Below are 13,269 nucleotides of genomic sequence, written 5' to 3'. Positions count from 1 at the left end.
GATTATTATGGACTTAATGGGCCTAACAGTTGGGCTTTTACATTTTTGTGCAGAAACCGATTCCACCGCCTTCTGGTAGCGATTACCACCATCACCACCACCGTTCGGAACGGCCGCCGCCAGATCGAACTCAGCGCGAGCTAGAGCCACCACGTCCGGCCAAACGAAAATCAGATCACCACTCCGAACGCCAACGCGATGACAGAGATCGCGATTACGAGCACGACCGTCACCAGCACCGCCGTCATCACCGAACCGAAGCCTCATCCGGGAAATCGTCAGAACCAGTTACCAAATCTAGGAAATCGTCAGAACCAGTTGCCAAATCCTCATCCAGGAAATCATCAGAACCAGTTACCAAATCATCATCGAACGCAGCGCAACCTACGGCGTCGGCGGCCGCAGCAGCAGCTGCTGCTGCGGATCGAAAGCAGAAGGCTAGCGTCTTCTCTCGGATAAGCTTTCCTTTCGAAGAGGAAGGTGGTTCTAAGAAGAGAAAGGTCAGCGTAACGGAATCATCCGCCGCCATTTCCAGTGCCTCGGCAGCACCTTCCACTGCGCATCTGTCGAGGAAAAGCAACGACGTTATCGAGGAGTATGAGAGTAGCGATGACGAAGACGAAGACGAGCGGCATTTCAAACGGAGGCCGTCTCGGTATGTGCCGTCTCCTCCGCCGCAGGAGGAGGAAGGAAGACAGTCAAGAGGAACGAGAGATCGGAAGCATAGATAGATAGGTTAAGAATTTTGAATGTACTCGTCACACTATGGAATCATCACCAACACAAACACTCGCTCTTGGATTTTTAGTGGAACTTGTTGGTGACTTTATTAAGTTTCAATAATTTTGTCCATCAACAATTCTGTATGTTTTATTCAAATCCAATTAAAATAATTTGTTTGTTGTTTTTCAGCTTCAAAATTCCTTTCTTTCCATTTTCTTCTGCATTTTCTTTCTTGTAATTTCTGGTTAAAGTTTTTGTTTCTGGCTTAAATGATTGCGATGGACAAGATATCAGTAGCCAGAATATTACCAAATTTTTCAATGAACTGTACCGAATTTAGTAAAATTTAGAAAATGATTGATTATTCATGACTCAATTCCATTTTAATGAACATTTTTAAAGTAAATATACAATTGAGTCCAAAATAAAAGTAAATATTGAATTGAGTGAAGAAAGGTATATACTAGTATTAACTAACATGTAAATCTGTATTTTTTATCTATAAATTACGGGTTTTTTATTTAAATATTTTTTTTAAGTCATTAAAATATTCCATATTAAAAAATATATATTAATATATTGTATTTTTTTCACTTTTAGGAGGTCATACGTCCTACAGTAAAAAAATAGAACATTTTGATATATATTTTTGAATGAGGGAGTATTTTAGTGATTTTTTTTTTTAAAAAAAGAATATTTAAATAAAAAACAAAAAAAATTGCAATGGTGTAAAAATTTATCAGTGGACTGTGCTACTTTTTGAAATTAATTTGAAACGGGTAGCATAATTGGGTCATATTATTCTCAATTGCAACCTGTAGAGCTACCCTTCAATCCAAACAAATTTTTTTTGTTCTTTCTGTCGCACTGATCACAAACTCTACCTCCAAATCCTAAACTCTGGTTTCAACTTTTCAGTAAAATCTTACTATTACAATGTAAAATGCTTCTACGAATATTATACATGTAGAACAACAGTCTACACAGGCATCACATCCATTTCCAAAGAAAAGAAAAGAATATGAAAATTGATATTTTTGCAATTATTGATGGACTAAGATTTAGGTGGAAGAAATGTAAATTTGACAAACTACTTATTACTTGTTCTATTAAGTAGGGCAGTGATAACAAAGATAGCATCCCTATATATATGGCTATATCAAATAACACAATAGAGAGAGTTCAAACATCCTCAAACTTCAAGCACATCCATAACTTCCTCAATAGTAACAAATCGACCATTTTCTATGGAAAGTTGTGCTGCAACTCCAATAGCAACAGATATTAATCCATCTTGAAGATCCACAGCAAGAGCCTTTTCACCTTTATCTCTAATTGCACCCAAGAAGTTAAGATGTTCAAGATAGCTAGACCCATGGTGTAACCCGTCATATCTGTAGACCCCAAAAATCAAAAACAAAAAATCAAAATCACACGAGAATTTTCATTGTAATAAGATCAACTTTAATTTCACTTCACCATCTAAAAGCTTAGTTAATTTTGATGGAATATTTAACAGAAATAAAAGGTGCCCACTTTATCCGAGGATCTTCAGCTTTCAAACTCTGGACACCATCTCGTCCTGCCTCGCGTGTTCCAAACAGGACAACACTCTCGGGAACAAAGGCCTCTCCCTGTTAAAAAAATATGTTTAAATGTGGATGCAAAGCATAGTTACTATCTTGGCATTTATGCACTAAAGAAACTCATGCAAGAAATACAGGTCGCATCTTGCATGTTTAGTATAGTTTTGAATCATTGAAAGCATAGTTTATCAACCTCAAGTGTATCATCATTAGGTAGGTACCACAAAAATACATTTAAAGATTGTAAGAGTTTTACCTTTCCAATATCACCAACAACAGATATTTCTTGTTCATTTTTACTCCCTTCAGCGAACATACAAAGGTCAAGCATACCTCGAGAACCGTTGTCAAATTCAACTATAACATATGCATTGTCAATAATATCTGGCACCTGCACAAAGTAAGAGTATTAAGTTTGAAACCAAGCTTGGTGCATATTCCATTTGCTAGATAAAGTATGTTATAATATACAGACATTAAAATCAGTATTAATTATGGATTATCATACACACTACCACAAAGATTTATAATTGAAGCTTGGTCTCATTGTAACTACTACAAGTGCCTGCCTCACCTTTCCATCATATATTTCATCCTTGTGATTAACATCAATAGCACCAGAAGCCATGACGCGAACAGGATTTGCACCAGCAAAGAGTCTCATGAGATCGAAAAAGTGGCAACATTTCTCTACCAGAGTTCCCCCTGAGTTAACATTGAACCGATTCCAATTGTTCACCTATGACCAAGATCATTCTTTCAGTTTATTCAATACTAAAACCAAAACATGTAATGTATAACCTCAACTGGTATAAAATCTAACCTTAACCAAGAAAGGAAACCGGTGCTCCCGAATCGCTACCATTCTAACATGTCCAAGGCTTCCTCCCTTCACTATTTCTATCAGTTTTGCAACAGGTGGCATGTATCTATATTCCAGTCCAACCTGCACCAATATATCCGGTCTCTTCCGAGCAGCACAGACAACCTAATCCAAACACATAAAGGAAATAAATTTGACAATTACCAAATACTTATCAGAAGAACTAACAGCACAAACCTAATCAAGACTTCTAAATACATATATTTTGTATAAAAAAACAACCGCATTATGCAATATATCCTGCACGTTCACTAACGAGGAACGTACTGAGAGACTGGTTTGTGTTATTCCCATTGACATTACAATAAGTATGTTTATAACTAAGTGCAAAAAGAGTACAGGTTGCTCAAGGTCATTCATGACCTCTCCCAGCCAATGGTAAGACCAAGATTTTAAATCACAACATGTAGCAGTTGTGAACACATTAAAAGCCTTGATGTCAGTGACCTTTTTTTAAAACCCTGGTAAGACATCCAACAAAATTACAAAAGGTGGTTAGGTGGGAGACCCCACTAAAGGTAGCCAGTCAGATTCTCCGATGGATATTAGTCATAGGGAAAGTCGGTAGATACTTCACATCAATAACATGGTTAACAAAAAAAAAAAAACCTGATAAGACATCACATTATAACAATAAACTACTTATTTGCCAATGAAACAGTTTCTCATTTTTTCAGAATACTTTATTATTCAAGGAATCCAACAGCTAATATCGAAATTGCATTGCACATAATCACAGTAAAGGCAAACGCCATATCCCAATTCTTGATGAGAAGCAGGAGCACAAACAAGATATAAGAATTACAAAACCTTTTTTTCCATGAAGACCATTCATTTTCCCGAAAGCAGAAAACAATTTAAAGAAAGTAAGACAAGAGAAACAAACCTGTTTGCAATGAGAAACAGTGGTGCAGAGTGGTTTTTCTACCAATACATGATGAGGTTTGGAGTGATTGATTATGTCCATAAGAATGGTGTAATGTGTCATGTTAGGAGTAGATACCACTAAAACATCACATAGTCCACTGTCCAACAACTCTTGGTGACCTGAGAAAACCTTCACAAATCACAAATTCATTCATTCATATATCTCACCAAATAATTGCATATAGAATAATATTACTGAACAAGTAAAAGAGGATATTTCTAAATAACCACATTCATTGGTTGAACAAAAGATTACAAATGAGATATTATATATAGCATGAATAACTCTCAATATCCCTTATCAAACTATGACAAAAATAAAACTAACTAACAAATGACAAGGAGAAAAGGTTATCAATTATCTAATTATTAGGTCCATTATTTATTTGAGAAAATAATTCCTGTTTTTTCACTTTAATTTACAAAAGTCTCATGTAATTTTCCATCTGTGTCATGATTTCAAAAGATGATTAGTATCAAAAATAGTGAAAAAAGTTTAGTAGAAGTTGAAGATTGATGATACCTTAAGAGGCCAATGAAAGGATTGTGCTAAATTGAGAGCGAGTTGTTGAGAAGGAAGGTGAGGGTCAGCAATGGCAACCACAGCAACAGCTTCACTGCGAAGATGATACAAATTAATGAGATGTTCCCTTCCCATCATTCCAACTCCTATTATTCCATACTTTACTACTCTTCTTCCACTCTCCATCGATTTTTATTTTTATTTTTATTTTTATTCTTCTAATTCAACAACACTCACTCTTCAACGTCTTCGTCTTCTATGGTTTCTTCTCAAAAAATAATATCTGAAATTTCATTTGTTTTGTTTGTTCCGTATCCGACAAATACCCACGTCTGCAAACATACACTCACTCCATCCATTGTCTTTTTTTTCATATTTCTCCTTATCCATTTTTTATTTTATTTTTAGCAACATTTTCAATAAATTATGGCTTATTTGACGTTATCATCTTTTTTTAGGCAACTTCGTATTATTAACCTCTCATTCTCATTAGTATTAATTCATATCTCTTAATGAAATACTAGTGATTATCTATTTAAGTGGTTGAAAATAGTACAAGCCGAGTAGTTTCTTAAAAAAAATTACAATTAATTTTTATTTTGTTGGGTAGAATAGTTGAAATTTTTGTTTAACGAAAATAGTTGAATTTGTGACATTTTTATCATGACAATTTTATTTCTCTTCCTAAAAACTAAACAAATATATTTTCTTATAACACTTAATTATGAATTTTGTCAAATACAGGAAGTATTCAAAAACTGTAAAGAGAGAAAAAAAAATTACACATTTGCATGCTTCTTACAAGTTACTCTTAGTAACAAATAGCACTACACTTATAGAAAAAGTTAATAAATATATATAAATTTTAAAACGATAATAATTTCAAATGTGACACTTGTAATAGAAGGTGTGATGCATCTCTTTTACATTGTGAAGTTATTCACAGCCAGGAAATTATCTCTCGTTACTTGAAAATCGTTGCAATTAGGCGTGTGGTTAGTGATAGTTAGGAAATTATCTCTCATTACTTGAAAATTGTTGCAAGTGGGTGTGCGGTTAGTGATAGTAAGGCAATTATCTCTCATTACTTGAAAATTGATTTTACTAATCGTGTGTTTGGAACATTTTCGAATGAGTCAATCTATTTTTAGTTTTTTTTTTTTTTTATCAAAATACACATCTAAATTGATTAATTTTGAGGACATTGGTAGATGGAAAAAGAAGCTACCGATATTAAAATAAACCTTAGCATATTCACTGAGCTGTAGAAATCCCAGATCTATCCTTTGATTAGCAGATCACCGGCTAACAAAAACTTTATTACATAATTTCACTGTAATCGCTATGATCAAGATACTAAGCGGTGTTTGCAATGGATTTCCAAACTGCAGTAAGCATGTTGAAATAGTCTGAAGATTGGTTACTGCTTATGCAGCAAGAAACAAGCAATCTGCTGTGTTAGCTAATAAGCTTCAAATTAAAAACTTTTGTTCTCACCTCTTTAGTAATTAAACATCATGTCAACAACAAGGAAACAACTAACCAAACTAAAAGGACACTAATTGGGATTACCTAGACCTGATTTAAAAAGAAGCCAATTTACCTTGAAACTGATAAAAGATAAGTTGTTTTGAGAAATGTTGATAACAAAACACATTCAGTCATAAAAATGGAGCATACAAAGTGAGGGTGCTAAACCAAGTCATAACAGAGTGTATCAATGAAAGCAAGGGAATACAAAAGTATGAGCTACATGTCTACAACAGGTAACACCACACTGAATAAAACACAGCGAACATGACCTCTACCGGCAATGGAGAAACTTTGGTCCACCTCTACCGCCAACAAGATCACCAGCGGTTGAGGCTTGAACAGTTTTGCAGCAGATCTGCATGAGCATGGTGTAGTGTAGCTTTGGAGAGACAGCTTCAATATTTGAGTTTGAGGAACAACACAAAAAATAGATGACTGGGAATTGCAAATACATGGCAGACCCCATGTCATGCAGATCTGCCACACCATTAATATTATGAAGGATTTAGTGGATCATTCTGTGGACTCAGAGGCTTATTGACACCTCTAATTCTTAAGGGCACTTTCAAATATTCTGTCAAATATACTCTATCACCATTCACCAGCCCAAAGGCCAAGAACTGACATTGCTCTCCACCTTCATGTCCTTCACATTTGCTCCTCCACATAACCCATGAAAACATGATCCTACTAAATTTATCATAACTGTTCTTGTTATACCCACACACGGATAAAACAGCATTGACAGTTTGACACTAATGAAATGATTTAGTTACTGCTTACTAGACTTATTGTACTAAAAACGTTACAAAAATTTCTTACAATACATCCATAAGATAAAACTTTCAACAACATGGGTTACCTTTATATGAAATCCAGTGAAAAACCAGTAACTGAAAATAATTCATATACTTGAAAGATAACAGCCCAACTCCAAGATCCATTTCTCTAGCTAATATATGAGATTTCAATATCCTCACAACACGACCAAATGAGTGAAATGGCAATGATTTAATTTTGAAAAAACAAATCAAACTGGAAACAGTCAGGACTGAGGAAGCCTTTCTTCTTGCTTAAAATGAAAATAAAATATCATTTGTATGTTGAAAATTTCAATACTAGTAAAAGGAGTAAGGTGCACAACATTGAACTCCATAAGTAAAAAAATGGAAAGACAATGGCATGTATACAGAGTTCATAATAAGGTTAACAACCAGTTAGGTGATTTGGAATGTCAATGCATTTTTACAATTGAACAAATGATAGATCTGTCAAAGCCTCTATAACCTAATCAAGCATTTCCTCCAAACATAGCTAATGACAAACCCAAATCAACTAAATCGGAGTCCTCTCACCTCATCACTATCACCGCCACTACCATTATCATCATCTCTATATCAAAACCTTGTTCCTGAAATACCAGCAATGCACAATTTCACATTAAAACACACACACACACACAAACAATTTCAACTTCTACATCTTAAACAATTTGCTAATTTTAAATGCCAAACATGAACATTAATTATAAATAAATGTTTAATTGATTTGAGATGTATGTGATGAAAAAATAATAGGAATTGAAAAAAGAAAGGGCACACCTACGTCTGTTTGGTGTAGGAGGAAGAGGAAGGAACGCGCTTATTTCGGAACATCATGTAACCGACCGGTAAAACAACTCCGATCATCATTACGGCGGCTCCGATTAGGTATCTGAGTGGACTTGGAGGCTCCACTTCTATTAAACTTCTAATCTGAATCACAATGGGATTTAATTAGATCAAAGAAAAACCCTATAAATGTGTTCATCTGAAGCAGATCTATCAACTTACAGGCATGTCGGTGGTGATTATTGTGATGACGATCGCTTCCAATGTTTAGTTGATGAAGCTTCTTCTCCTCTGAATCTGAAGATTAAATTAATGAAATCAGATTGATTAATCTGTTACACTCCAAATCTAGCATTTTCCACTGTGATTTTTTGTATGATTTTTTTCTCAGTATATATTATTAACCTTTTTTTTTTACAGGCTATTAACCAGAAACGGATCCTCTGCCTTTTGTGCGGAAAAGGAAGAGTGACTTTGGCTTATTATAGACTGTCAGATCAATCTGACGTTGCAAACAATCTCATTTGAGTTTTTCTCACCAATGAAGCAACTGGTCCGCAATTGCACCTTATGAATCTTTTCCTCTCTTCTTATTTCATTTGTTTAATTGTTTATTTTATTTTTCTTTTCTCATCTTAAAAAATATGGTATATTCAATCATAATTAACATATATAATATTAAATTTAAAATAAAAATTAATATAATAATATTGATATTTTTCAATACAATGAAGGGTTTAAAGGCGTTTAAATAATTGTTTATATTTTATAAAAAGATGTTTACTTATATTTTTTATTATTTTTATATAAGGGTATTTATTTGTTAACTGATAAAAATTAATAGTATAAAAAAAATATAAGTATAAGGTTATTATTATAAGAAAATAAATTATTTTTGCATCCATTGAGAAATATAGTTAAATATAATTATTTTAAAAAAATTTATGTAAAACACAAGTTAAATTTATTAAATTGTCAAATATTTAATAATTAATGTTAAATATTTTAAATTAAATGAAGATTGAGTGAAAAATAATATAATTGAATGAGGCAAAAGTAGTAAACTTTTATATAATAAGGGCAAAAATTTAAGACAACACACACACACACACAAACAATTTCAACTTCTACATCTTAAACAATTTGCTAATTTTAAATGCCAAACATGAACATTAATTATAAATAAATGTTTAATTGATTTGAGATGTATGTGATGAAAAAATAATAGGAATTGAAAAAAGAAAGGGCACACCTACGTCTGTTTGGTGTAGGAGGAAGAGGAAGGAACGCGCTTATTTCGGAACATCATGTAACCGACCGGTAAAACAACTCCGATCATCATTACGGCGGCTCCGATTAGGTATCTGAGTGGACTTGGAGGCTCCACTTCTATTAAACTTCTAATCTGAATCACAATGGGATTTAATTAGATCAAAGAAAAACCCTATAAATGTGTTCATCTGAAGCAGATCTATCAACTTACAGGCATGTCGGTGGTGATTATTGTGATGACGATCGCTTCCAATGTTTAGTTGATGAAGCTTCTTCTCCTCTGAATCTGAAGATTAAATTAATGAAATCAGATTGATTAATCTGTTACACTCCAAATCTAGCATTTTCCACTGTGATTTTTTGTATGATTTTTTTCTCAGTATATATTATTAACCTTTTTTTTTTACAGGCTATTAACCAGAAACGGATCCTCTGCCTTTTGTGCGGAAAAGGAAGAGTGACTTTGGCTTATTATAGACTGTCAGATCAATCTGACGTTGCAAACAATCTCATTTGAGTTTTTCTCACCAATGAAGCAACTGGTCCGCAATTGCACCTTATGAATCTTTTCCTCTCTTCTTATTTCATTTGTTTAATTGTTTATTTTATTTTTCTTTTCTCATCTTAAAAAATATGGTATATTCAATCATAATTAACATATATAATATTAAATTTAAAATAAAAATTAATATAATAATATTGATATTTTTCAATACAATGAAGGGTTTAAAGGCGTTTAAATAATTGTTTATATTTTATAAAAAGATGTTTACTTATATTTTTTATTATTTTTATATAAGGGTATTTATTTGTTAACTGATAAAAATTAATAGTATAAAAAAAATATAAGTATAAGGTTATTATTATAAGAAAATAAATTATTTTTGCATCCATTGAGAAATATAGTTAAATATAATTATTTTAAAAAAATTTATGTAAAACACAAGTTAAATTTATTAAATTGTCAAATATTTAATAATTAATGTTAAATATTTTAAATTAAATGAAGATTGAGTGAAAAATAATATAATTGAATGAGGCAAAAGTAGTAAACTTTTATATAATAAGGGCAAAAATTTAAGACATTTTTTTATTTATAATAGTGATTAGAGCCATGTAAAACAAAACCTTTTCAATGCTTAATTAGAAAAAAATATATATTTTTTAAATATTGATTTTATATAATACTAAGGGTTACATTTCTTTTTGTCTCTTTAAATATACTAAATTTCATTTCTCATTTCTTTTACATTAATGGTGTAGATATTTTTTTTCTTAAAAAATAGTATTATTCAAATTTAATATTTTTATAATCTTAAAAAATAATTTATTTCTAGTTATTTTCTTTTTTGCAATTGTTTCTAATTATTAGATACTAAATAATTACTAAATGGTATAATATAATGTTTATTTAATGTTTGAAGTATAAAAATAAAATAATAAAGAGGTTGTAATTTTAATTCTAACTCTATATTTATTATTAATATAGATCGGTATTTATAAATAAATGAATAAACACTGACCGATTACAAAATAATAAAAACAAATAGAAAAAGAAAAATGGATTAAAAAAATGAAAAACAAAATGACTGGGAGAATCTCAGTGTGCATGGGCTTAAGTTGCCTTTAGTGGAAAAAAAGCTCCGTGACATCGTTTGAAGCCTTCGATAAATCCAACTGTTTATAACTGGTTAAAGTCACTCGGCTTTTTCCACGCAAAAGCATAGAATCTGGTTCCCTATTGACCTAATCTGTTACTTCCTCATTTTCTTTAAAATAAAAAATTACTACTTTCTCATTGTATATATATATATATATATATATATATATATTATATAATAAATTATCGACTATCGTTATCATTGTATACCTTGCATTTAAATAATTAAAAAAAATAAATTTTGACTCTACAAAAAAAATTATCAACTTTTTAAACTCTAAATTTTTTTTGTTTTATTTTTAGTTTTTATTTTGAGAAAAACTTATAAAAAATAATATTTTTAGTATATAAAATTAAAATAGAGATTAAAAGTGAATATAAAATTTGTATGGACTAATCTTAGATTTTGTAATTTTATAAAAATTAAAAATATATTTAACTACAAATATTCACTCTTATTTTATTATATTGTACAAAATTTGAGGCATTTTACATGAACATTTCTTATAAACTATTAATTTTATTATTTTACCATATGATTGTAACTTATATCATAAAATAAATGTTCAATCAATGATTTATGTTAATTATCAATATAGAATTGTTTATACTAACAATATATGTTGTTAAACCCAAAAAAAAAAATTGTAGAACGCATTAATATAATATAAATTCAAATTGCTAAAAATATAAATAATGAATATGTGAAAATACTCACAAAACTCAAGTTAAAAGAGTAAAACAACAACATGTCTACAAATATGATAAAATTCAAGTATCCGAAATATATATGTCTATTGATCTGTAATGTTGCAACGTCAAAATCATTAAGTAAAATATATAATCGATCAAAGCTACTATGTGAAATTGAACCAAAACGAATATCACATCAAAACGGAAGAAAAAAAATGTCACATCAAGACAGAAAAAAACAAAAAAACGTTGCACTAATACAGCGAAATCAAATCAAAAAATATGAAAGCAAAACTGGAAGTAACAATATCAATAACAAGAAGGGAGTTTCAATTGTGATTCCATTTTAAATTTAATTACTGCTTTTAAATTTAAATTAGCTCAAGATGAATTTTGATTTCAAAATAAAAATGCAAAATATTATTGATTAATGAAAATAAATGAAAAATATTATTTATACGTGATCAATGCTTATGAGTGAGAAATAATTAAAGATGCAGGTAAAGAAATAATCACACAATGATGTATTCTGGTTCACCAAAAGTGAACTAAGTCCAATCCTCACAAATTGCGAGTTTTTCCATTAATGTGTTTTACACAAGAATGTACTTGTTTTCACGCAAACATTGTCACGCTTGATTAGTAACAATTTTCACCTTTCAACCTTAAAATGATTTCTTACAATACATTTTAATACATAAAGGGTTTTCACATGTTACCTTTTTTATTACAAAAATTATTTTTACAAACCAAACATACTATGTGTAAGATTATAGTCATGAGTTTCAATTAAAATTTTGAAAAAATACCGATGGATCATAATCTACCCGGCACTTGTTTGAGATTTATTATCAACTGGAGACTCAGTAAAAAGATTATTGAATTTAGTGAGAGATAATTAGAGTTTTTGTTTGATTAAAGAGCTTTGACTTATCAGGTATGATTGTTTAAATGATTAATTGATTGCACTTTAAACTCTTTATGTTATCATCACCTTGAGTTTCTTATTACAAGTCCAATGACAACTCATGTAGCCATTAATAATACATATGTTCATATTGATGTTTTAATAGACACGTGTTTTATTTTATCCATAATATTTTTGCTTTATAATTAAATTGTTATTTGTTTGTGTTTGTGTTTGTGTTTGAGTGAATATTGTGACGAAAATCGTTTGACAACTGTTTGGTGTCAACGTTTCTTCTCTATGCGCAAGTTGAACTTTCTGCATAAGTGCAACATCAGTGTCACTTTTATCCTTGTTGTCCTAACTGTACTTGTTCATGGGCCATCAATATGGAGATCAATCTTCTTATGGTTCTTGATGTTGTTTTTGCTTTTTTTAAACATTTTGGCTACATCATGGTTATGAGTTGCCTTGGGAGCCATCCTCAAATCTAATAACTAGTTCTCCCCCCTTTTGTTATTGCATAGTTGTAATTTTTGAATAATAACTAAAAAAATGCAAGTTAAATAGCAACACATTTAGAATCACAATTAAAAATTAATTAATGTGTTCGATTATCTTCAAAATATTAATTTGAGATTTTGTTTCAACAAAATATTAATCGAATAATACATTATTTTTTTCCTTGTAAGTTGAAGTGGTTAATTCAGTTACAATTTGATTAGTTTACTGTTTTGTTTGTTGTAACTAACTAAATGATACAAGTCATGAAGTTAGAATGTATAAATGTCAATGATACAATGAAATAAAGTAGTGTGCATATTTGACATTTTCACATTTAATCTCATCTATCATTCTTTTCATCTTCATCATTAAAAGGTGAGTGTAAGTACAAAATCACATTGATTAAAATCAGTTTATAACAGTGGTATCAAGAGCAAAAGTTTCGATC

General features: G+C 30.7%; 4 protein-coding genes across 6 annotated transcripts in view; 1 reads left to right on the top strand and 3 right to left on the bottom strand.

Annotated features, from left to right (window-relative positions):
• LOC101489018 (E3 ubiquitin ligase PQT3-like) overlaps positions 1–911 on the top strand; it is an 8,786-nt gene extending 7,875 nt beyond the window's left edge. For both annotated transcript variants that reach the window (XM_012718188.3, XM_027337125.2), the window contains one exon: positions 54–911. In XM_012718188.3, coding sequence (XP_012573642.1) covers positions 54–731 — 678 coding nt within the window. In that variant the 3' untranslated portion in view covers positions 732–911. The remainder of the gene's footprint in view (positions 1–53) is intronic.
• An 834-nt stretch (positions 912–1,745) lies between these two features.
• On the bottom strand, positions 1,746–4,999 carry LOC101488679 (uncharacterized). Its single transcript, XM_004508872.4, has 7 exons — positions 4,643–4,999; positions 4,079–4,249; positions 3,133–3,297; positions 2,884–3,048; positions 2,566–2,700; positions 2,260–2,357; positions 1,746–2,117 (listed from the first exon to the last, which is right to left on the bottom strand). Exons 1-7 carry the CDS (start codon positions 4,826–4,828, stop codon positions 1,916–1,918), a joined length of 1,122 nt encoding a protein of 373 aa, XP_004508929.1. The 5' UTR covers positions 4,829–4,999; the 3' UTR covers positions 1,746–1,915.
• A 2,335-nt stretch (positions 5,000–7,334) lies between these two features.
• Positions 7,335–8,150, bottom strand: LOC101515374 (uncharacterized). Of its 2 annotated transcripts, none has more exons than XM_004508869.4 (3): positions 8,008–8,150; positions 7,781–7,929; positions 7,335–7,586 (listed from the first exon to the last, which is right to left on the bottom strand). In XM_004508869.4, the coding sequence occupies exons 1-3, from the start codon at positions 8,011–8,013 to the stop codon at positions 7,568–7,570; spliced, it is 174 nt and encodes a 57-aa protein (XP_004508926.1). In that variant the 5' UTR covers positions 8,014–8,150; the 3' UTR covers positions 7,335–7,567. The 2 variants fall into 2 exon arrangements, with proteins under 2 accessions (XP_004508926.1, XP_004508927.1); XM_004508870.4 differs by having other exon boundaries at positions 7,446–7,586; positions 7,777–7,929.
• Positions 8,151–8,924: 774 nt separating this feature from the next.
• LOC101488355 (uncharacterized) lies at positions 8,925–9,411 on the bottom strand. The gene is made up of 2 exons (XM_004508871.4): positions 9,269–9,411; positions 8,925–9,190 (listed from the first exon to the last, which is right to left on the bottom strand). Exons 1-2 carry the CDS (start codon positions 9,272–9,274, stop codon positions 9,038–9,040), a joined length of 159 nt encoding a protein of 52 aa, XP_004508928.1. The 5' UTR covers positions 9,275–9,411; the 3' UTR covers positions 8,925–9,037.
• Positions 9,412–13,269: the final 3,858 nt, after the last annotated feature.

The sequence above is a fragment of the Cicer arietinum genome, chromosome 7, assembly GCF_000331145.2.
Source record: "Cicer arietinum cultivar CDC Frontier isolate Library 1 chromosome 7, Cicar.CDCFrontier_v2.0, whole genome shotgun sequence".
Taxonomy (NCBI): domain Eukaryota; kingdom Viridiplantae; phylum Streptophyta; class Magnoliopsida; order Fabales; family Fabaceae; genus Cicer; species Cicer arietinum.
The sequence above is the reverse complement of the archived record's forward strand: the minus strand, read 5'-3'. Positions and strand labels throughout refer to the sequence as shown.

Bases quoted from the DNA above. Each gene is read 5' to 3' on its own strand.
- LOC101488679 (XM_004508872.4), bottom strand. From the start codon at position 4,828: ATGGAGAGTGGAAGAAGAGTAGTAAAGTATGGAATAATAGGAGTTGGA. The intron at 4,250-4,642 runs GTATCATCAATC...TGATTTGTGAAG, and splicing joins CCTTTCATTGGCCTCTTAAG to GTTTTCTCAGGTCACCAAGA. The intron at 2,118-2,259 runs GTGGGCACCTTT...TGGGGTCTACAG, and splicing joins GCTGAAGATCCTCGGATAAA to ATATGACGGGTTACACCATG.